The sequence below is a fragment of the Xiphophorus hellerii genome, chromosome 2 (assembly GCF_003331165.1).
Source record: "Xiphophorus hellerii strain 12219 chromosome 2, Xiphophorus_hellerii-4.1, whole genome shotgun sequence".
NCBI classification, from domain to species: domain Eukaryota; kingdom Metazoa; phylum Chordata; class Actinopteri; order Cyprinodontiformes; family Poeciliidae; genus Xiphophorus; species Xiphophorus hellerii.
Genome location: NC_045673.1, coordinates 23,926,191 through 23,951,227, shown reverse-complemented (window position 1 = coordinate 23,951,227; position 25,037 = coordinate 23,926,191). Strand labels below are relative to the sequence as shown.

General features: G+C 41.7%; 1 protein-coding gene across 8 annotated transcripts in view; it reads right to left on the bottom strand.

Annotated features, from left to right (window-relative positions):
* LOC116736667 (unconventional myosin-IXAa-like) overlaps positions 1-25,037 on the bottom strand; it is a 155,574-nt gene that overhangs the window by 57,419 nt on the left and 73,118 nt on the right. For 6 of the 8 annotated variants that reach the window (XM_032589295.1, XM_032589304.1, XM_032589283.1 and 3 more), the window contains exons 3-8: positions 14,877-14,971; positions 14,390-14,452; positions 12,190-12,289; positions 10,012-10,065; positions 3,312-3,412; positions 2,993-3,119 (exon numbers count right to left, since the gene is read on the bottom strand). In XM_032589295.1, the coding sequence (XP_032445186.1) occupies positions 2,993-3,119; positions 3,312-3,412; positions 10,012-10,065; positions 12,190-12,289; positions 14,390-14,452; positions 14,877-14,971 (540 nt within the window). The remainder of the gene's footprint in view (positions 1-2,992; positions 3,120-3,311; positions 3,413-10,011; positions 10,066-12,189; positions 12,290-14,389; positions 14,453-14,876; positions 14,972-25,037) is intronic. The other 2 variants (XM_032589339.1, XM_032589329.1) reach the window with 1 other exon arrangement.

Genomic DNA, 25,037 nt, shown 5'->3' with positions numbered 1-25,037 from the left:
TAGTGGGCCCTTGCTGCAAAGGCAAACCCAATACCTGCAGTATCGGTTGACTGTAGTCAACAATTGTCTTAAAACATCCCTTCTGTAAAATACCTTACAAAACAAATTAAAAAGGAAGCCTCCCTCCTGACTCTACGGCTTCATAATGCATCTGTGAGCGTCATATTCTCAACGGTTGCTCGAAGCGAGCTCCAAACGTCTCGAGGGGCACGGCGCGGGCCCTCGCCTCGGCGCGGGCTAACAGACGTCTAAATAAGCTGGAAATCAAAACCACCGGCCGCTGATCATGTGGCCGAGACATGTGGCTCGGCTTACGTCAACGCCACTCTGGATCTCTGGAGACGGAGAGAGAGGGCGGGGGGAGTCAGAGAGTCCAGTCTGGATGCTGGGACCCTGGCATGCTCTCCGCAGTCAAAACATCCCCGCGGCGATGTTGACAGGCAACGCTCGGCACGCTGCTTTGTTTGGGACTCGACGAGCGCGTCCGGCCGGCGGCTGCAGTCGGCGTGTGTGCGTGCGCGGTCTGATCTCAGCGTCTCTGCGGCCCCACAAGCCACAGAGACGTGTAAACACTGCGCGGAACGTCGGGCCGGGCTGGGGCGGGAGCTGTTTTTTCCGTCCTGCGGACAGATAACAGGTCTGCAGCAGACTAAACTCACACAGCAGACTGATTAGCTCGCAAAAAAACAAACAAAAAAAAAAACACGGTTGCTAAACTGAAACTCATCAGGTTTAGAAAAACAACAGAGGGAAGAAAGGAAGCGGACGAAACAAGCGGAGAGAAAGAGGAACAGAGCTGAGACTCTTTCAGGAGGAGCAGGACTTTTAACGGCCGGAGCTAGCTTTACATCTACAACCTCGTTATGAGGCGAGAGGAAGAAAGGAACTTCACCTGAACTTTTGTTCTTAGAAAGAAAAATGGCGTCTGCTGAGGAAATGATGGCTGCACTTTTCCAGGAATACAGAGGTTTAGAGCAGGACTTACACTGCTTGACGGTCGTCACCTTACGCCTTACGACTACGGATCAACAAATTAAAATCTAGAAAGCGTTTCATGCTGTCACATTCAGTGCTTGGCGATTATTGTTCATTTTTGGTTACTTAAAGCCTTTTTTCCCCATTCTTCCTGTAAGAACACCTCTTCTTTCTGCTAATATTAGGATTGTATCCTCGTAATTAAACAATAATAGGTGTAGCCTGGCCCTAATGCTCCATTGCACAACTAACAGAAAACGGTGACTGAAATAAAAGCCCCTTTTTGAAAATGTTTTCCATCATTTGTACTTTCTTTTTTAGAACTCCCCCTCACCCCCAGAGAATAAAAATCTAATCTGTATGAAAATATGACAAGATTTAAGTTTTATGCCAGATCGCCCAGGCCCGATTCAGCCTCCTTTACTCCGATACCTCTAAATGAAGTCACATGTTACCTGCATGCCTTCAGGAGTCACCTAATTAGAAATCCAACTGAGACTCTGCGGTATCACGTTCAAGAGGACGTTCTCTGACTGCTTCCTTTCAATCTCACTTGTCTGAGATTGCAAATAAATAAATAGGCAAAAACAAAACAAAAAAAAAATTTCAGCCTCTCGATGTGCAAAGCAGGAAGAGAGAAACCACAAAAACACTTGCAGCTGTGAGAGCTACCAAGGGTGATTCTACAAACTAATAAATCATATGGGGGAACGCGTACGCACGGCACATTCTGCACATTTTTCCTTGTTCACTCGTTTTTTTGTTTTTTTTTAAACACCGTGTGTTAATTTCCTCCCAATTATGCACCTTGTCGGTATATCACATAAAATCCCAATAAGCCAGACTGGGGACGGTGGACAGAACGAGTTCAACCCTGTTGTAGACTTAAAGAGAAACAACCATCTTTTAGTAACCGATTATTCTATGGGTTATTCTGACGACATTCGGATAAAATTTTTTTTTCACTTTTTGCTTATTTTTTTTATTAAACCACTTAAAGCTTTTTAGTACAATATTAGAAAAATGCATAGCTTCTTGGATAGTTTTGGTGTAATTAATGTTGTTTTTTTTAGCAAACAAACTTTTTTCCAGACCAGTCGGTCTGAAAATTATGGACGATTAATCGTTTACAAAATTAGTTGATTAATTACGGTCAATCATTTCAACCCTATCTTAAAGTAATCTATAATCAGTTGCTCAAACATTGGCAAAAAAAACCCTTTAAAGCGTGTTAGCAGCTGCTATCAGCGCCTGATGTTTTCAACAAGTGGAGTCAAAGATAAGCTTGATGTTCGCCTGCAGCACACTCAGAGAGGCCGTCTGAAAACAACATTTTGTGAAATCCCTGGATGTTTGGGAGGCTCTCTGGGACCTGAAGCACCTCTTCATCTCTGCTCCCAACAGTTTTGTTATTTAAAAAAAAAGAAAGAAGAAAACTCACACGTTCAGGTGGTAAAATCACATTCAAGCAGCGTTCAACAACTGCAGCAGAGCAGAGGTGAAACGCTTTTAGATCAGATTTTATTTAAGCCAGCAGACGGGGTGGCGATGTTTTAGGGGCCACTAACAATTACATTTTTTATTTTTTTTAATGAATGCATGTTTTCAAAACATTTTTCTTAATATTGAACTCATGGGCAGATATCAGGTGAGTTATATTAATATTTTGAGATCGTTATGAAGAATTTTTTTTTTCTTTCTTTGGGCGATTTCTTTAGGAACATCAGAGTTAATGGCTAAAGTATGTGTTAAACTTACCATGCATCAGTTCACATCTATTGATGTATACAACTACCTACTGATGTAATGTAATTTGCATTTGTAAGAGGATTTTTCTTTAGTGAATAAAGCACCAAAACCGCCTCAAGCCCACATTCTTATAAATCCGGTTCTAGGTGTTACAGTAAACACAGCAGTGAGACAAATAAGTATCTTGTGCATCTAGAATGTTTCTGAAGCAGTGAATGTCCTAACATTATGTACTAAACCAAAACATTTCCAATCTGCGTTTGCTGACCTCCAGGAGCTCCGAGACGATGGGCAGACCCTCCGGATTACAGATGTCGATGGAGTCGTCCCTGTAGGTCTTCTTCTTGTAACGGATGTTCCCCAGGTGCAGGATGGCGGACAGCAGGGAGAAAATCCTGACAAGAAATACGCCTTTTTGTTATCGCTTGCAGATCGTTCCCAGCTCAGCAGATCTGTCCTGCTGAGTTAGCGACGCAAGTCGAGGAGAGGCCGTAAATAAAGCGACACAGGCTGATAGAAACGTATGGGAGGGTTACGGGTTGATTTAATGTCCTAACGGGTCAGCGGGGGTCACGCCTCAGTCTTACTGTTTGCGGGTGGACGGTAGGAACCCGACCATCTCCATGGCCAGCTGCAGCCGCTCGAAGTCATGCTTCAGGTCTTCTCCCTCCACGGTGAAACAGTCCTGCTGGTGTCGGGAGGAAACATGCGAAGACAAAAGAGCAGAAGAAGACAGAGATAGAAATCAGCACCCGCAGCATTTGGAAAACAAAACGAAACATAAAAAACTGGGTTGGGCATTTATTTTTATTGTGTATCATTTATCGTGATAACAATTTTGATTTATCGTTAGGATGAATTCCAGTTAATGTTTAAATCCCTCAAAACTGTCTGTATTGTGGGGATTGTAAGGTTTACTATTTTTTTCCAGTGTTTCTTCATGGAAAAAGTTTGAAAATATGATTAAAAATAGTCACTGTCTGCAGTTTAGTGATGCAACTCATGCTTCTTTATGTGAATGGTGACCTAGAGAAGCATATTTACAAATGGATATGTTGTGGGGTAATGACTGCAGCGTCATGCTGTCACCAGCTGCGTTTCCATTACAAATGTGCACAAAACTTTGTCAGCATGGCGCTAATGTCGAAAAACACAATTTCACAATTACATTGTTTCCATTAAATGAGAAGTGAGGTTGAAATCACATATGAACAAGTTGTAGTGTCATCTTCCAACTACTTCTTGTTGTCTTCTTTGTCATTTCTGCCAGTAGTAACATCTGGTTGTTGATCGTAAAAACTTTATCAAAATTTTTTTCACAATCAGCAGTCAGTTGATCGACGTGCGCAGCCTGGACAGCAAACAGCTGAACCAGCATGTCACAATGTCAAGGAAAACATATCATTTCCAAAGTTCATCTCATCTGTAGAGCAGCAAGCCACAGCTGCACAAATGGGGGGGAAACCCTGGATGGTGAACACGAGCGCATTCCTGGGCAATCACGAGACTCTGATATCATACAGTCTTTGTTACCAGGGTTGAGATGGAGGAGAGAAGCCATCCGTCACATCCTGAACAATGTCTGAGGAGTCCACAGATTCAGGAAGTGTCCTCATGCAGCGTCTCCTCAGGCCCTCTGCTCGGTCAGCTTCTCCCTGCTCCCAATTGCGAGCCTCTCCCGGGCTGTAATTAGCACATACCACAGCGACCGGACGCCGACGGAAGACACAGGAACCTATAATCCACACTCTGGAACCCTCTTCCACACTTTACTCCCCAACTCTCCTCTCCCTCTCCTCCATTGTTTTTCTTTGTCCCACAACGACTGGAGGGTCCGGGGGGGTGGGGGGGGGGGGGGGGGGGGTTAGCTTCTCTGGTTAGCTTCTCTGGTTGCAACAAAAGGTCTGCGGAGGCTTCTGGCAAAACGGCAGGACCCGGGAAAGACGAGTTTTATAGCCGCCGCCGCCGGTTGTTTTCGACCTCAAACACCCAGAATGGCACAATGTGATACATTGATGGAAGTTGAGATAATAAAGATCAGTTTTGGCAGCCTCAAGGGAATACTTTGGTTAAAACCAACATTTTAGCTATTTGGGGTTTAAAAAAAAAGGAGCATACAGAACAGACAAGAGTCTTGTTTAAAGCAAAAAGACTCTGTTATTCCTATTCATTATATCTAATTTAATGTCAGTAAAACAAGCATACATTGCTTTTTAACCGATCACAGTGATATGTCAGCATCAGATCTACATCTATAGAGCCTCGCAGCGGTATTCACACCCCTTGAACATTTTTGCAATATTCCATATCACAGACAAACGTAAATATACTAGATTAGGATTTTATGTGGCAAAGCAATACAAAGGGAATGATTCATTGTGAAGTGGAAGAGAATTTAAATATGGTTTAATACATTTACAACAGCAACCAATTCCACCATTGTCGGCTGCCGGACAATGGGGGAATCCAGTTGCCGGATTGAAGTTTTTTGCCATTCATTTTTGTTTGGTGAACATCAGTAAACATCAAGTCTTCAAGTTTTGCCACGATGCCCAGTTGAAACAGGTCTGGACTTTGACTAGGGCATAGTAAAAGGTGAACACAATTTGATATGAGGCAACGCACTGTAGCTTCTGGGCTCTTGTTGCTCTAACTAGCTGGCTGGTCGGCTTACATAGACAGTCATGTCTTGGTTTGTCTGCAGTTGAGTCATATTCCTAAGTATCATTTTCCTTCCACTTCACTTTGTGTTGATCTATCTCAAGAAAATCCATTAATAAAAAACATTTAAGTTTGTTGTAACATAGCGAGAAAGTTAAAGGGATGTGACGATTTAGCCAGGCGGTGTAGGTGTCACAAATCATGACTCCATCATCATTTGAGCTATAAAAACACCCAATCTGTTTTGAAGCAAATACAGCATGCCAACACATCGACCAGACATTTCACACCACCAAGTCAGAGACGGCCAAACAACCCCAGAGCTACCACAGCCACCAAACACCCGTCATCAAAAAGAAACATCCAAAATGTTTGGTCTTTGGGATCTTTGGGCGAAAACAGTTTTTTGTTTTTCATTCCCGAATGTTTATTTTCTATTTTTGCTTCCAGATCTGTGGCATTTTTTTGTGCTGATTGACTCTATGCTGTGCATTCAGCACACAGTGCCCAGTAGGAGAGGTCAGAGGTTAAACAGGCCAAGAGAGGGAGGTGGTCAGATGATCAGACAGGTGGCCTAAGAGTCTGACAAACTTTCTATGCGGGTGTGTGGTAGGATCTGTGTGAATACGATGGCTTCATGTCCTTGAACAGTGGGGGACACAGACAGAATGAGGTCACTCAAAGGCCTTTATGAGAGCAAGAAGCAACAAACAGCGAGGGGGGTCGGTTGGGGAGAGATGGACAGACTCACTAAGACTGAGATACGTGTTTTAAAGACATCACTTTGTTAAAGAAGGTAGCTGCACAGCAAAAGGACTGTTCAAAAAACTTTTCATTGGATTGAATAGCAAAAGACTTAAAAAGTAGTCAAACAAAACAAAAATCTCTTAAAAAGCAGCTATCTCTACAATTACTCCTACAACTACTTCAGTATCAACAGGCTGCAAAGACCTCTTAAGATTAGAAACATTGATGGAAAATTGTTCCTTCGCCTGCACACATAATTACGGACGTTGGTGTGGTATAACCCCTTCCCACTGGGAAGTGGCCTTTGCCTCTCGGCTACTAAAACTTGCTCTCAGAGCGTGGAATGTCACCTCTCTGGTAGGGAAGGAGGCTGAGCTGGTGTGTGAAGTTCAGATATAGTCTGACTCATCCTGACACGTGCATCTCCTCAAGAGCAGTTGGACACTCTTCCACTTTGGGGTTGCCCTAGCTGAGGGACAGTGGCATACTTATTGCCCCCATCTAGGTACCTGTACATTGGGGTTCACCCTGGTAAAAGAGGAGAGTTTGCTGGGCACTCCCATGTTCTGCTGGTTGGACTTCAACGCTCAATGACAGCAAGGTCTGGTGGGGCATCATTAGGTGTTGCCCCAGCAGACTGTCCATGGTGGAGAAGGTTTGCTGCTGACCTCAAATCGGGACAGAACTGGGCAAACATCCGGCAAGGCTCCGAAAAAGATAAGATAAGATAGGATTTGCCAAGAGTTCCTCAAGGTTCTGGATGTAGTGAGTTCTGGGCAGTTCCTTGGAATCATACTCTAAAGCCTCAAAGGCAAGGTTCAATCAGGGGTTCTTGAGGAAAATCAGCCAGATATAGTCTAGACCAGGGGTGTCAAACTCCAGTCCTCAAGGGCCACTGCCCAGCAACTTTTAGATATGCCTCTGCTGCACCACACCTGAACAGAATAATTAGGTCATTCAGGCTCTGGAGAACTGATCACAAGGAGGAGGTAGTTAAGCCATTTTGTTCAAGTGTTTTGCACCTGTGGCACATCTAAAAACTGCAGGACAGAGGCCCTTGAGAATTGGAGTTTGACACCTGTGGTATAGACTCTGATTCAGGAGGAGTAGTATGTTTTTTGTCCTAGCTGTAGAACCCTGGGCCAGTGCTGTACCCTAAGAAAGGTCCTGGAGTGGAGGATCCATGGGAGTTCGCCCAACCAGTTCGCGTCTATCTTGGGGATTCGAAAGCTTTCAGCCATGTCCTTTGGGAAGTCCACTGACTCCGCCAATATCATTGACTCGCAATGTTTCTAGTCGCAGCCAAGGTGTTGATGGGATCCGTTGCGGTGGCCTCAATCTTTTGCAGAAGATATGACTCTGTCAGATTAGTCAGATCTTGATCTCTGGCTTTCCCTGGAGCAGTTCGCAGCAAGAGTGTGAATCGGCCAGGATGAGAATCAGCACCTACAAGTCTGTGACCACGATCCTGAGGTGGAAAAAGGCAGAGTGCCTCCTCCGAATAAGGGAAGAAACGGTGCTGGAGAACGATAGGTGGAGAGGTGCCAGCAGTAAACAGCAGTTTTAAAGTTTGATCCTGCATTTTCTGGTGACACTAAATTACAATACCTGTTACAAGCTCATATTTAAATGTCAGAAAGTTTTCCACGGAGCCATGTAAATGTGATGTTTTTATATGTTAAGAAGGATAATAGTTTGGATAGTTGCTCAATTATCTTGATACTTTGAGTTGAATCCACTCCGCTCTTCACTGAACTCCCACATTCAGACATTAAGTCCCTTTATAAGAGAAATTATCACTATAAAACTCGAGGTGTTTATGGTAACAGTCTATTCCCATAAACGCAGCATTGTTTAACACTACTCTGCCACTAAACAAGAAATGTTCGATTCAAACGGAAAAACACTTCCACAGAAATTACTCGAACCGCTCTTGCAGCAAAAACTGGCTGAGTGTGTTCCAAACGTCTCTCATTGTGCCAGTAAACTGCTGAATTTCCTCCTTCCAGCTTCGGCTGCGAGGTGGAGAATGTTCCACGGGAGGAACCGACAAACACAAATGGCTGTTTTGCTGCAGGAAATGTTACGACGCACTCCGACTTCTGCAGCTTGTTTCATTTTGAGCTGACGACTGCTTTCCTGGAGGCCCACTTTAAAGAGAATTTCATTTTCTCTTTCATTCTCTTCTTAAGGAGAATTTCATTCTCTTTAAAGTGAGAGAATGAAATTCTCTCACTTTTCTCACTTTTTATTCTCTTTAAACAAAAACAAAGAAGCAATATTATAGCCATCATTTTATTATTAAGCTCATATTTATTTACTGCTGATTGATTCACGTTATTCTTCTTGGGAACGGGTAAGAGCCTCGGATAAAAGAGAAGTTAAAAAAAAAAGAAAGAAAAACAGTGCGCACAATGCCAAGGTCAAGAATAAAATGTGGTGAAATTGGGAGTCGTATTTGTTCGGACCAATTCTCATGGCTCGTGTGTTTGCTCAACAGCACAGTCGGAGGAACATAATCTCCCATTAGGCGATACCGAATCCCTTAAACACACACAACAAATCCCGCTGACCAAACATTACACACTTCATCTTAAGGCTCGCAGAACAGTGGCGGAGAGCAGCAAATCGGCGAACACACACACACACACACACAGAATGGACCCAGACCACACACTTTGTAGGGAAGTTTCCGGACGTGAAGCAGGTAGATCAATCATGTTGAGATGGTGATGTCCTCCAATCAGAACACATGTCAAACTTTAGATCCTCGTCTAAATATTAGCAAAACGTTGTAATTCTAGAGAGTTTTTATTATAATACAGAGTCTTGTTCTTGTCTTTTCTTTGTTTACTTGGTACAGAACCACTTCCCTCAATGGTTTTCCTTTAAAAAGTCTGTTGTTGCTTTGAGAGGGCAACAAAGATCACTATCTGTGTTTTTTTAAAAATTTGTGCCAAGTGTTAAAGTTGAGTGTCGGACACCAAGCAATCCTTTACTCGTAGTGACATCCTGAAGCTTCCCTACAAAGATGGCCGTTTCCGGCTTTGGTGTCATCTTCATCAACCAGCAGCGAATCATCCAAAAGCTTTGTTTGAAGGGATTCCTTTTCATTTACACTTTATTTCACTAACTGTAGAGATGCACCGTGAAATCAGAAGATCATCAGCACTAACGGCCCAGAAATACAGAAAATATTTTTTTTAAAAGTAACATAAAAACTTTCCGATCAGTCAAGGCAGGACAAGGCTAATTTCTGGAAAGCGCATTTTCCACAGTTAGGCAATTCTAAGCACTTTGCAGGATTAGAAGGAAAATAAAACTAAATCATTACATTGCAGTGGTAAAGTAAAGGAAAACAATGACAGTTTGACACTTTATAGCGTTCCAATTGTTAAAGGAACTCAGTGTTTCGGCCATTTTGCAGTTTTTTGGAAGTTTGCTCCAGATTAGAGGAGCATAAAAACTGAATGCTGGTTCTCCATGTGTGGTTCTGGTTCTGGGGATTCCGAGAAGAGTCGGAACCAGAAGACCTGAGCGGTCTGGAAGGTTGATACGACAACAACAGGTCTTGCATATCATAAATCAGCCCCAAATTCGGATCGGTGCATCTCTAAGTAACAGGGACACAGACGTTTTGTCGTGTTCTCGTAGATCTACCAAAACGGTGACATTACAAGGTATCCTTTCAAACATCTTACAGCACATTTAACAGAGCCAAGGCCAGGCTGCTTCTAACTTCGGTCCGGTTCGCTGAAAGCAGGCGGGGTGTGGGCAGCCAGGAGAGACAACAAGACCAGGACTGGCACCAAAAACCCCACTGAAGCATGACACACCCATAAACACAGACGTACACAAACAAGTTGGCGCGATACTGACCAGCTCAGACTCATAGAAATTGTCCCAGTGGAGTTTGTGTGGTCTCTTTGTCATCTGGAAGCAAGGCAAAGTGGATTAAAACAAAAGCAAAAAAAAAAAAAGAGAGAAAGAGACACTAACAACCCCTGCAAAAATGTTTTGTTGTAGGGAAAGTTTTTAAATTTTGTGTGAATTAGAGAAGTGACAGGACGTCTCGGAGGGACAAACGGAGACCAGAGCAGCGGTGATCACATCAGGACTGATGGAGATGGACACGGTGTCAAAGAGGCGGACGTTTTCTGACACCCGGCGCGGTGCACACAAACTCAGACGGGTTTATAAACACTCATCACCGACATGGATGTTGTAGGGAGTTTCAAAATCTGAAGTCAAAATCTGAGACTCACCAGAGCAGCCGGTAGCTCTGGAGTGCAGAACGTTTACAATATAAAAATGTTAAAAATGTGCTAGTGTTGCATCAACGTGGCTCTACCAGTTTGTTCAAGTCCAATACTGTACAATAACACAGATCAATTACCAACAAAGCTGCTCTAAATCACATTTTTCCAGATTTTCTGCTGCTTCTGTTGCCGAAAACCAGATACATTTTAACAATCAGCTGCTTTTTAAGACAAAGTCTTTATTTATTTATCCCATTTTTTGTCCCTCCTTTCCTTCTTTTTGCAAACACATCAGTTTACAAAACTCAAAGGCAAGCTTCGGTGCGGTCACTTTGGCTACATTTACATGTTCACTGGTCAGCGTCAGAAGAGGCATAACGCCTTAAAGACTTTCTCTAGTCCTACTTTTAAAAGGAAAAGAAAAACAGTCCCGCTAAGTTCAAACATCACAGAAACAAATAACTCTAGTCAGGAACGAGCTCGAGTGAAGGATGCACCGAGGAATCACGTGGCATGGAAGGATCCTGGAAGTTCAGTCTTTACTCCCACTGCCGTTACTCAGCAGGGGTTTCCTCTGACAACACTCTTCGGTGTTAGCGCTGTGACTGATTCAGAAATCTCAAAGCTAGTTATTTTCAGTAGCAAAGAAGTCAGCAGAAGCAGGAAATGTGCATGAAGCTTTTAAAAAGTCAACTCTGTCTTTGTTAGAGACAAATGTCTTTCTTCTCCTTCAAGCTGTTACTTTGAAACGGAGGATAAAACTTGAGCAAATATCAGGAGAGGAGCCAGTTATAGAAAAATGGCTCCTTTGTGTCTTTTTGGGAGATTCCTATTACATTCTGTTGGATTAGAAATAATTTCCGACCTTTCCCCACAGCAAAGGTAAAGATTAGTAAGCTACATGTTGAATGTCAGCTATTTAACTAGTAAATCTGCACCTTTATTTTTGAACACAATATTCATAAAAAGCTGTTAAAATCGCTAATGTCATCTCGGTTGTTAAACACAAAGCATTGAGAGGTGGTTGCTTTAAAACACAAGTCAAGGATTTATCACAAAAATGGCGGCGCAATAGGCGGCCGGTTCAGATTACAACCAGATTATTATTATTAATTATTTGTATTTGATTCCATTTAATCCGGCGGTGAGGAGGGAAAGCACTCGGTGTGAATAATATAATCGTGAAACCATGGTGACTTCTGGCGCGCTCGACACACGACCGAATAGACACCAGACCGACTTTCGCAGTTTTGCAGTTGCCATGGAAACAGGGCTGCATGTAGGCATAGAGGAAAGGGTGGAGGTGGGGGGGTTGGTTTTGTTGCAGGGATTAAAGGAGAACTGAGAGGGACAAAATGATTTTTTTTTTTTTCTTCAAAGAAGTAGAGGGACGAAAGACGGAAAAAAAAAAAGGTTTTATTTCTCTGTTGCCGCCGTGGTAAATTGCAGTTCTGTAAGGAAAAGGGGGCTGCCAGCACACACAGATGTACTGCAAAAAGATGCACACATTATGTAGGCTTCTGGCATATGTAAACACACTCACACACACGCCCACAGAAATATGAACACACAAACAGACTTCTGGAACCAGGACTTGTGAGCGATGAGACATGCTCCAGTTTTGATAAATGAGTAAACAGGAGCCAGCAGAGAGACCGTCTGTTTCATTTTCTGCATTTTCATCACTTGTACAAATCAAGATCCATTAATATGGAAATCTGGTGATTTTTTTGTTTCTTTGTTTGTTTCTGTACATGTGTGTTTGTGCGTCTTTGTGGATGTGTGTGAGTTTGCTGACCTGGTTAAGGTAGTGGTACTCCTCTGGTTTGAGCAGGTGGAAAGCCTTCCTCTCTTCCTCACTGGCTCCAGCCAGCAGGTAGTAAAACACGTGGTAGTTCCTGCAGACACACACACCCCCACACACGCACACACACGCACGCACACGTTACATCAAATGACATCTTCTGCTGTTGATCTTTGGAATAATTAGAAAAACCAGGCGAAATACGCCATTGTTCACTTTGAAACAAAAAGTGGAACACATCATGTGTATCAGTTAGACTTTTTGACATCGCTGCCTCACATTTCAAGTGAAACAAGGCGCTGCAGAGCATCCGGGTCGGAAGCAGCGACTTGTGATTATTCAGGACGACGTGCAGTGAAAAACTATTTTATTCCATCTGGAAATGAACTTCAAGTCTTTGCTTCAAGCTAATAAACATCCTTTACACCCGACCCATTAGAAATACGTACAATATTTGACCTACAAATATGTTAGTTTGCTAACAGTGCTAACAGGTTAGCCTAGTTAGCTGGTCAGATAGGCTAACTGTGCTAAGTTAGCCTTAGCATAACAATATTTAGATGCCCAACATTTAAATCCTGCTTCGTCGCAGAGCTGTGTAACGCCAACTGTTCTCTTTCAGTGATTCACAGAGACAGACAGCTCTGTTTTTATTTGAAGTAATCGTTTTGTTTTTACACAGAAGTGTTTATAGCTCTATGGAAGAAATCGGATTTGTTGCAACTTTACAAAATTGGTATGTTGGAATCGGCCACGCCGGCGCACCTTTATTTTTGACACAGTTATTTATAAAAACACTTTTCACATTCTGGTGGAAAATTCAACACAACAAGAAACTGTTGCTTTTAGCTACAAGTCCAGTCCAGTATCAGCGAATTCACATGCTCACAAAAATGGCGGCGCAATAGGCGGTTTGGTCACATTGCAAATAGATTTTTGTCTTTATAAATACTAAGAAGTTCCACATTATTTAGGTATAAAATGACAGACGAGATGCTCTGGTTCTCTCTGAGGGATTTTTGAAAGATCGCGCTAACAGCAGTGGGATAATAACATACACATGACATTTATATCTGTAATTGTTGAAGCTGTTCCTTCGTGGAGATTGGTAAGTGTGGCAAAAAAATAAAAATATTCAAGGGGAAAACACTTTGTAGTCATAAATTCATTCTCTGCAGCCAGTTCATCCTGACTTTATTAATAATACTCCAGAAGGGAAAACCTACAAAGTATGCCGACTGCGGACAGAACCTTCATTTTCCAGTGTGATGATGTATTTGACCCAGTTTCTGACGGCAGCTTAGCCTTCGCCCTGATCATGTCCTCCCCAGTATTTTTTCTTTCCATACACTGGAGGTCACTCAGAGGCAATGTGCCAAAGACTTAAGATTTAAGACAGTTTGCAGTTCATCATCCCATCGCTCGATCCCCTCCCGACCAGTGTGCGAGGTCCCGTCTCCTGTTTCCATCCTATCAATATGGCTACCACGGCCTGTCGTCGAGGTGAAACATAAACCCTTCACTCGGTTGGGGTTAGAGTTATTTGTTGACCTGTGGTAAAACATGGACACGCAGCTAGATTCCCCAAAGGACGGCTTACTTTCATTGTGATTTCTGGACAGCTGAGGGTGACACGGAGGTTATGTCATCGTGTTACCTGGAGGAAAAACGACTTCGGGGACGCAAACACAGGTGGTGCTCAGAGCGCCGGAGCTGATTTAGTCCGAGACAAGCTTATGTTTGAGTGTGTCCAAAGTAAGTGGAAAACTGTTCAAAGTTATGTCACTTCAGCTAACCTGGAGATTTATCAAAAACACTTTTTAAATTTTTTTTTCTGCTTTAAAAGTGTCTTTTGTCTACATACTTACAGTTTTTAGTAACAAAATTAAAGATTTTCACGAAAACTATCCAATTTGTTTCCCATTTGTTTACAATGAGTAATATATAATCTTCTTCTATTGAATGTCAATGAGGTTAATGTTGACAATCACCGCCTACTGGCGCCAGATGGGTATTGCAATCCCGGAAACACAGAGTCGCAGATTTGTAAAATAAATACAAACAATTATAAGAGAAAATCAGTTTCTGATTTGATTTTGTCCACAGACACAACTTGGTGCCTGATCATTTTAAATATGTATCAGTTTCAGTCTTCACCCTGATGAAAAAGACGAGGGGCGTTGAATTCGCTCACCTCTCGTTGTGCTCCTGGTAAACCAGGCGGGATTTCTCCAGCAGATATTTCTCCACATAAGCTCTGAAAAAAGCAAAAACAAAAAAAAAACAGATACGATTAACAGAGTCTGGATAAATTAGATTATCTGATAAAATTGCTGATTATCTGATTAGAAATCAAGCTGAAAATAAAAGAACAGATTGTACTGTGTAGATTTTTTACACACCGGTGAACTTTGATGCCTGTTAGCCTTAGACTTCTTCTACTGTCTTTGCATAAAGACACGACAGTGAAATTAGTAATAAAATGTCATCGCTTCGCCACCGGAGCTCCGTCGAGGCTCGTTTCAATCTTTTCAGATTAAAAATATCTTTTGAAAATAATCTTTAAGCATGCTTTTTACTAAACCCAAATTTTAATAAAATTGTGCACTGCTTTATGCTGGTCGATCACAAAAATCCCAATAAAATACATGGAAGTTTTTGTGTTTTCCTTCCACTCTTACCCTCTGACGGTGCCGCTCTCCTGGTAGTTGACCTGGATGAATTTCCCGAAGCGGCTGGAGTTGTTGTTGTGAGCCGTCTTGGCGTTCCCAAAAGCCTGCGGAGGAAATAAAACATTGGTTTTTTAAAAAAAAAGTGCTTCAGATGACACAGGTAAAGAATCCCAGCACGGCTCTGTCTTCATTCAACCAACACAAGAAACCAGAGAAATTATCTTTAAACTGTAATATTCAGACGTCAGGAACAGTGAATATTTATGTGATAAATGAGAGAAAGGCTACCAATCATTACACTCTATCAGAGGTCAGGAGGTGCAGGAAAGGGTCTGGAGACACACGCACACACACACACACACTCTGAGCTGCCAAATTCCTGCGAAGGCAAACGGAGCGCAGCTGAAAACAGACACAGACGTTCCTCGTGGTGGGCATTTCTGCTGCGACGCAGACCAACGGAGAGAGCCCATCATTAGGGGCCCCTGGGGGACTCATTCGTGTTCTCGTTAGCAGAGCGATGGGGCCCGCTGGGGTGAGAGACGACAATGAGAAGAAAGAGAAACGAGGTGAGGGGAAAACAGTATCTGTTGGGTATAAAAGCTTTGAACAAAACAGTAGAAGGAAGGAAATCAGGGCAGGAATGAAGCTGGAAAACAAAGAGATTTAATAGACAAATGGAAAATGTAAAGAGAAGAATGTCAGAAGAAAAAGAACGGGGGGAGGAATAAAAAAAAAAAGTTAAGAAGAGAACCAGAAAAGGTACAACTTTAATAGGAATACAAGCGTTTTGGCATCAAAGATGATATAAACCTGGCCTTCTGCCTAAATAACAAGCAGCAGAAACACAGAAAGGCTGGAACAACTCGGTTAATGAAAGGAAAACCTGCCGCTGAATCCAGCTTTGATCTGATTCATTACCAAGGGAAAATAATAATAAAACCCTGGAGAACACCAGCAGAACCTGACACACATTCAGGTCAACAAAACAGGTGACAGAAACCAAGGAAATTGGTTTCCACGCATGTTCTGTTTCTAATCAAGTTTTTTCTTTTTGTTATTATTTTTCTTACTACTTTATTATTTCTTACATTATTATGTATTTTTATTGATTTGGTATACTTTTTGTATTTCTTGTGTCATTTATGATATTGTTTTAATTTGTTTGCTGTGGGCAGGAAGGATCTCCTGTAGCAGACTGTATCACAGGAAATTTGAAGAAGCCTCTGACCGAAGACGATCTCATGACGAGGATGCTCAATGTTTTCCATAGCTTTCTTGATTTTATGTAAAATCTTTGTAAATATCTTTTTTTTTAAAGCAATCTTATCGCAAATTTTGTAAAAAAAGAAAAAAAAATTTATGACATTGTGAAAATTCGTTTCTCTCTTCTTTTTTTTAATCTGAATATCTGCGGTCAAGCTGACCTGAGATCGACAAACTCAAACACAAACATGGGATCAAAAAGAGCAACCAAGGTGGAGCAACCATCCAAAATGAAAAGCCAAACTCAATCACCTCTGGATGCAGGAGCCCCTCTGTGGCTAAATATCTCCATTTTTAGTTTCAGGGGGAAAATCCATTTCCTGAATTCATCAAACCACCGCCGGCTCGGTGTGTGAGCCCCTAGGTAAAAACACGGACCTTAAAGAAACGCGGCCCATCGCGCACGTGCGCTGCTGTAGCAGTGGGTCTGTGTGCATTCTCTGCGAGTGGGAAGGAGATTAATGAGGAGGGCGGCAGAGCCTGGATGATTTAGAGTGGAGCTCCGCTTCATGGTCAACACCTGCTGTGACCACAGCGCAGGAAAACACACACTGTGTGTGTAGGCTCAGGGTGAGGAGCATTCAGGAGTTTGGAGGTCGGGACATTGATGCGTTCTCCTGTCCTGAAACTCCATGTTTCCAAAGTTTATTCAAGGGCTATTAAAAAAAGAGAAGGTCCGTCTGAAAGCATCATCACCTAAAGCTGCGTATTTCTGTCTCCAGTGGGCATCACAGAGTGAACACCTGAGACAAACAGTCATGTCTTCACAACAATTCAAGGAGGGAAATTTAAGGTGTTTTCACATGTTAGTCTGATATACTCTGTTTGATTGGGGACGAAAATTGTAACATTTGGTACATTTTCAGTTGGTGTGGTTTGCTTTCACTCTGTTCTGGGTCAAATGAAAAATTTCTTGAAAAACCCGTTCCCCTCCTCGCCTGTGGAGGCGCTGCACCAGGAACTACTAAAGAAAACGTCATGAAAACCTCAGAAAAAGAAGTTGAGTGGCGTCAGATTTTAGCCGTAGAAGGATTTATTTTATGCTTGTGGCAAAAACACCACGAGCCATTTAATGCTAGGATGTTTGTTTTGGTTGTATTTTCCCAGAATGCCCTGCATTGTAGTCCTGCTTCCTGCTTTTGGAGCAGTCTCCGGTCCGCACGGTGTTCACGTATGCCTTCAAACTGAACCACAGTTCACTTCAGCCAAACCAACAGTTGGGTTTTTAGGCGGACCAGAGTTAGCTTTTTTGGTTCATAATAAACGCAACAATGACCCTGGTCATCTTCTGTTCGGTGAAAATAAATCAGAACCATAAATCCACGACTGAAGAGTAAATGAACGGATTATCTCGTGAAAAAGACAAGAAAACTAGAAATCTTGGCAGAACTAACGACCTTCATAGTGCTTTTTTTCATACATCAAGTGGCGCAGCAACAGCATGGCGGAGCATTTCGTCGTTTTGGTTTATTTAAGACATGAAAAAGACAGAACATTTAAACCTATGATATGCCAAACTAACGTGCAGCCTCTTATTACAACCCAGATGTGTTCATTGAAACTTAATCTGCGCCAAGCCTGTCGTCAAACCAAGCCTGTCGTGCGGCACAGATGACTCCCATTTAAAAGTGGCTCGTCAAGCTGATGTGACACGTAAAAACCTGCACGCAATAAGGAACCGTCTTCCAAAGAAACTGCTGAGATAGATATTGTACATGAGAAGTTTGATTCATGCCTGCTCCCATGCCTCGAGAAAACAACCAGGAACAAGAAAGGCCCGAGGGGTGGATGACATTTCTTTTTCCAAACATTTCTAACCCTTGAAAGACTCAATAGGTTTTTTTTTATGTTTAAAACATGATTTTATGCCACAAACTAAAACAATCCTACATTTGTGGTGAGACAGTATCCAAAATGAAATACTTATAGGTGTTAAAAATAAGTTTCTATCAACACATTAAAGATGCAAAATAAATAGGTGTTATTTTTAACACCTATAACACCTATTTATTTTGCATCTTTAATGTGTTGATAGAAACACATATAAACACCTATAAATACTTATAGGTGTTAAAAATAAGTTTCTATCAACGCATTAAAGATGCAAAATAAATAGGTGTTATTTTTAACACCTATAAATACTTATAGGTGTTAAAAATAAGTTTCTATCAACGCATTAAAGATGCAGATGTTTTTAATGATCCAAATACATTGCACCTAAAGGCATAAATGTGTCATGAAAATGCGCCCGTCTCCTAATATTTGCATAAGAACCTCACACCGACGTTATGCTAATGTATGCAGCTTTTGCGCTGGTATCGCCCTGAGGGCTCTTTCCACGCTGTCACATTACGTTAGCCTGCTGTTTCCTCCACAGCTGCAGAAACCCCAGGTCATCATCCTCAGGAAGCGAGTGATGCTCGAGTGTTAGAGCTTACAGGACAGGGGGGACCCAGACAGAAAACATTCCCTTTTATTAGCATTAGCAGGTCGGCTTTGTTGGGCTTAAATATTAATATGTATCACCTGGTTTATCCTTCCTCTGCTTCACCCTGTTTCATAGTCATTTCTGTCTCATTCAGCTGCTGAACATCCCTGCCCTCATAAATCTTTATGATACTTTGAGAAACTACTATGCGTCCAAACATCTGCTTGGCTAGCTGCCTTTAGCATGTAACAGGGACCTCAGAGCAAATGTACGGTGTTTTATGGGACTCTTCCTTACACTGTATGTGGATATGGGCTGAATGGTGTGAAAACTATACAAGCGATTCCCACCACTCTCACCAAGATTATATGTTTCACATCTTCACAGTCTACAAGCTAAGCCAATGTCTGTTCAGCCGCTAACCGCTAGCTAGCTACCTGAGCAAATAACTAGCTAATACTAGAGAGTCGCAAGAGAAGAATGTTAAAAGCTATACAGTCATATATTCAATTAATTATTCTTTCCAAAGATTTTGCAGCTGTGGAGGAAACAGCAGGCTAACGTAATGTGACAGCGTGGAGCTTTTTGTCAGATTAAGGCAAACGTAAGAACTTTTTTCTGAAACAAGAAAGATTTTAACTATTTGTGCCCCCTGTCCAAAAGGAAATGGGACTTCAAGGGACTTTTTTTTGTTTTTGCTGGACGGGTTCCAGAATAAAAAATTTGAGCGAAAACGCCTCTTTTGTGAAAATGCTACTGTATTAGCCCAACCTTTAACTTGCCTATAGCCCAAACATACATAGCAGTGATGGTGGATTACTTGTTTGACGTCGTGCTACAACTGCTGCAGAACGTCTTTATTGCTTCACTTGCACTTTGTTATTCACAAGTCTTGTTTTCTTTATAACCTTCATGGTCTGCAAGTTAAGCCAATGTCTGTTTAGCCGCTAACTGCAAGCTAGCAAATAAGCAAATATTAGATTAGCTTATTTTAGATTGTTGCTCCATAGAGAGAATAATAATAAAAGTGATACAGTCATGTTTAATAAATGATTAATTCCAATGAGGCGTTTTTGTCAAATTAAGGCCTATCCACACAATTTTAAAGATTTTTTTGTGAAACAGTAAGTTATTAGCTGTTTGTGCCTCTTGTCCACACAGAAATACCATTTCCGGTGACCCGCCCCCCCCCACAAAATGGGTGTCAACGTGAAAATCACACCTTCTCTGCTGTTTAATTACACTGTGATATTTATATGCAGGCTTATTATGCTTTTGTTTTCCAAATGTATTTATAAGTTTCAGCAAAATTAACATCAATACTCAAGACCAAATTTTACAGCGGCAACCTAATTTTGGTCACACTCTGTTTCTTTAGCTAGCCTTTCATGCTAACAATGCTAGCAATACATTTGCATTTAGCTAATACAGCGAAAGAGCAACTTTGCTGTCTTCAAGTACGAGCAGCAAAGAGCTTCACATGTACAGTAAATTTAATGCCGCAGTTCTGCATAGTGATGCTAACCACATTTGCCGCCTCATTTAACAATTTTAGCACGACTGCAGTCAGCTGCAACGTTACGCTGTTGATATGGATCAGACAGACACACAAAGCTGCACCTCTGACAGCTTAATTGCAGGCGTTTATGAGAGAAATCCTTATTGAGGAAATCATTCGTCACGCACGGCGCAAGAAAAAAAAATCTTAATCGCAACAAGGGAACTAATGAGTTTCTCCTTTCTGAGGTTGAGCTGAAAATGATGCAGGATTACACAGAAAAATGTTTTTAAGAGATTATGTCTGATCAAAGAAGGGAGGTTTTTTTTTTTTTGTCTCTCAAAAATGTGTTGAGCTGCTCTGTGACAGTTTATTCTGAGCTGACCCAGGTTAATCGGCCGGGTCGATACTTTCCGCTGCTCGGTGTTCGTCTGCCCTGCAGGCAGAGTTAAGTGGTGTACAAATAAAGAAAGAGCCAATTACTGAGGATTCCTCGGGGGCATTAAATTCCTCGCTAAGTTTAGTTGTTGCGATGACACATTGGTGCTAAAAATAGGAGCATGTTGGACTTCTGTTTGTTCAGCAAATAAATCAGAGGAATTACAGCCAATAAAAGTAGCAGAACAGGAGGTCTGACCTTAAAGAAAACCAAAACTCACTACTGGTCAGGAAAACCCTCAACAGTGCAACAATTCAGATGATATAAAAATGGGCATGTAGTAGCTGTTATGGACACACACTAATAAAGAGTTGCTTGGTATCATTTTACTTTTTCTATATTTACATTTAAATTTTCTCAAACAGTGACCAATTTTATCACAAAAGGACGAAAAAAAAAACGTATCCATCAAAACCACATTTGTACACTGAAGTAAGAATATTCAAACAAGAATAAAAAAGCCCAGCTGGTTTCTCCCTGAGGTCAGAGTTGTACCCACAAATCCACCTCAAATCCAATATGGCTGCCGTGTGGGTAAAGTCTAGTAAAAGCTGCAAAAATAAACCGTCTAATTGCACTTCTGTTGGCTTTTACCAAATTAAATCAGTAACACAGCACTCTGCAGTACGGAAAAATAATGAAGCCAGTGTGACTAACACTGTTTCTAGATATTCTTTTTATTTTTTTTTCTTTAAATTTTAATTGAACGCAACACTTAGAAAATCCAAAAAACCTTTCCAACTCGTTACTGGAAAACGGACGGACCTTATTCCAAGACCGGAGCGATGACTTCCAAGGCAAATATCACGCAGAGAGAAATGAAATCGCGACTTTATTTATTAATACAGGCTGCTGCTAAATCAGAACGGATAACTGGTGAAAGCAGTTCACAGCTCAACTACCGGAGCCGCAGGAATGATCAGACTTTTCAGAATAAATGTGTGAATTTCCCAGGAGGGTCGTCCTTGTGGTGCCACGGATATTTGTTTTCCGTGGCACCACACTTCTTCCACAGTGGCATGCAGCGAGATGACATCACATCATGTTCCCTGCTAGCAGGTGCAGCTGGGCTTCAGGGCACGCTGGGAAAAACGGAGCAGGAATGTGCAGTGGAGAGGGGGAGGGTGTTCGCCAAGCCTGACCTCTAGGTATGAAGTCAGATTTGGAAATGCTCAGCATAACAGGTGCTTATGGACGCGTCTGTCATTTCTGGAGAGAGAGAGATGTGGCAAACAAACCCGCTGGGCTAAGAGAGGGGCGGGAACTTGGGACGCACCACTTCTGATACCGATACAGATATCAGAGGTTCAGTATCGGCCGATAACTACAGAGCTGAATCGACTTAAAATTTTTCTTTTTAAAAAAATAAAACAGACATAAATATACTGAATTATAAATGAATTTGATAACTCTGCACCAGTACAGTACAGCACACATAAATACACCAGTGGCTTCACAGGTTTTGGTCAAACATGTAAAAACAACTTTAATTTGTTCAGTCGGTGCAGACAGAAGTTTAAAAATGGAAAAAGACAAAAACAAAAGGTTGACTACGTTGGTCAAACACGTGCAAATAATCTGCAGCAAACCTTCTTTCTAATGGTTCAGAAAATGCAGTTAGTCATTTTAAATGTAATGTAAAACAAACGATAAAGCATGACGTTAAGAGCACAAAGCATAGAATTAGACTGAATAGATCTGCCCTTATGGAACAGGAACTTTGATCTTCCTGAGAATGATCAATATCGGCACCAATACAGATATTAATATTGGATCGGAGCATCTTTAACAGAAACTGAGCTCAAGTTCTCGCTCAACTTGAACGCTGATTTTGACACACAGTGCAACTTGAATATCTGTAAACCCTCAACTATGCAGTTAGCTGGTATAAAAACCACAAGTCAAAACCTGGTTTCACTTCATCACAATATTCACACAAAACTTTCCACTCCATTTCTGAATCATGCAACACATCTCATCAATCCTGCTGGGAACTTCTCGTCCGGCAGTTTATACATGTAAACAAACAAATGAAACTGTGGGACAGGATCGGAAAAGATTTGCAACATTTGACATTGTGTAGATGATCGTGGTCATCGACCGGCGTACCGGTGGATTGCGCTTCCCTTCTCTTTCACAGCTTACATCTAGACTCGTCCTTCACAGACATTTAACGCCGATCCAAAAACAAAGAAGAAACCTTCTGTCTCCTGGATGCCGGCCGTGACGCGAACCCAGTCCTGGTATCACTGCATCAAAACGTAATCAGCGACAAGAATCGACCCTCCGGTTTGGTTTCAGCTTTCCGCAGAACCGGTCTGTTCCAGATCCTACGTGTGGTTTTCACTCGCCGGCTGAAAATGCTTTTCTCAACATGCCATTAGGTGACACAACTGAACAGGAGGAATGCTTCATGCGGTAAGCACGGGTACTTAACGTCAGGGCCTAATGAGTGGTGCTGAATGTAAAAAAGAGAAGAAAGAAAGAGAGAGGGGGAAAAAAGAATCCCGCTCTGTACCGTCCAGCTGAGAGACAGACCATGATTTATTGCTTAATTTAACCACAACTTAGCTTAAAACTGGCTGCCATGCTGACACTGGCTCAGGATGCAGCAGATACGCCTGTAAACTACGAGAGGCTTACTGCGTTTGCATTAGAGGGCGCTTTACTAAAACATTAATAATCTAGAGGAGAGAAGCAGAGCAGGGTGTTAGTATAGCTTTTAAAGTAGCAGGAGAAAAGGGGAAATGTATTGGAGGAGCTCGTTGTTTTTAATGACAGCCATCAGAGATCGTCATTGGCCGTGATTATCTAAGCCTAAAGAACTAGAAATGCACCAATATAAAAATTTGGGCCAATACCGATATCCAATATTAATATTACTGTTATGGTCAATATCAAATCCTGTTATTACTGATGTTATACATTTCTCTATAAGTTCAAACTGTAAAAAAAAAAAGCAACACAGCTGACATTAAACACCTAACAATCCTGCGTTGCATCATTACTGCTGTAACATGCACACAGAAACCCCATAAGTCAAGCACCCTCCGGAAACCCAACTACAAACAATAACAAGACGGAAATAATCATCGATTATTAATATCGACCCAGTTTGACTTATGGAGCCGATAAAGACGTGAAAAAAGTTTATGTACAGTATGTTGAAGATTTCATCAACAAGGCAGTTCAGAGTGCTTTACAAAAACGTCACACAGCAACCAACTGTGAAATAAGCAATGGACTTTACATTCAATCAAACATCAAATATGCTGATCAATGTTTCACTTAATAGTAATCAAAATGAACTTTGAACAGGTTGTCAATCAATGCGACTAAAGTCTAGATCTTGTCCTAGAAACGTTCTTCAGGTGCTAGAAGGCTGATTTTGTTACCGTGTTTATGTGTCTCTGAGGGTTCAGGTCAAAGTTCATCACTACACCCAGATTTCAGATCGTTGGGTTCCGGCTGTAAAAACTGATACATCAGGCATCCCTAACACCAGTACTGGACTATGATATGTATTTATAGTTGCAGTTATAACTTCACAAACTCATCAGGGCTTGTGGTCGAAGCATGTTGCAGCTTTAAAAGGCTCAACCAAGCCTCAAATGAAAAGCTACCAAAACTCGACAACAGCGGTTTGGAAATGGATAAAGCAGGCTAACATTTTAATTATGCAACAGTCCTGATCTCATTAAAAATTTAAGGACTGTGCTTTTATAGGTGGGTCTTTTTAAAGTAAAAACAACTTTTTGCAGAGAGTTAAAATGCAAAACATTAAAAATATATAACAATTATTATGTGGACTTTCCATGTCAGCCCCTCTTATCATTCAAGGGGTTTCCTCCTGAGTCAGGTCTGTCAGAAATAACCGTCAGCATTCACTTCCTGCATCAACCCTATCTGCCGATACTTTCAGCAGGTGCAAGGAGCATTTGTGGTTTTCAGCACCAACTAACTGCTGCGTGGTAAGGTCTGAATCACCGGAGGGTAACACGCGCAGGGTCCAGGGGAATGCGTCTCTGCAAATGCGAACTGGTTCCTTCTCTGTCTCCACGGAAACCGGAAGAGAGACGGCTAACGTTAGCTCAATGGTTCGGGTAATTATGTCGTACACGCTTGGCTCTGGGCTCTGCAGGAGCGCCGATCGTCTCAGCATTGCTCTGACAACAGTTGTGACAACCAGAAAACAGCAGGAATAAGTGACTGTGTTGTCACCGACACCAGTGTCTTTTATTTTTGGCACAGATTTAAACCTGCAGTGTATAACGTCTATTAAAAATAATATATATATATTTTTTTTACATATTTGTTAAAACTGTCTATGTTTTGACAATCTGGTATGAAATAGAATCTGGAAAAACAAATCAAGCTCCTCCCCTTTCTCCCAGTGCTAGTTAGAAACAACCAATCGGAGGCAGGGGTAGGGTCTTAGCGCTGTCAATCATCCCAGTGTGCGCACTGATTATCTGTCTCATTTTATACTGTCACAATGTGATGATAGTTTTAACAAATATGTAAAAAAAATAATTTTTT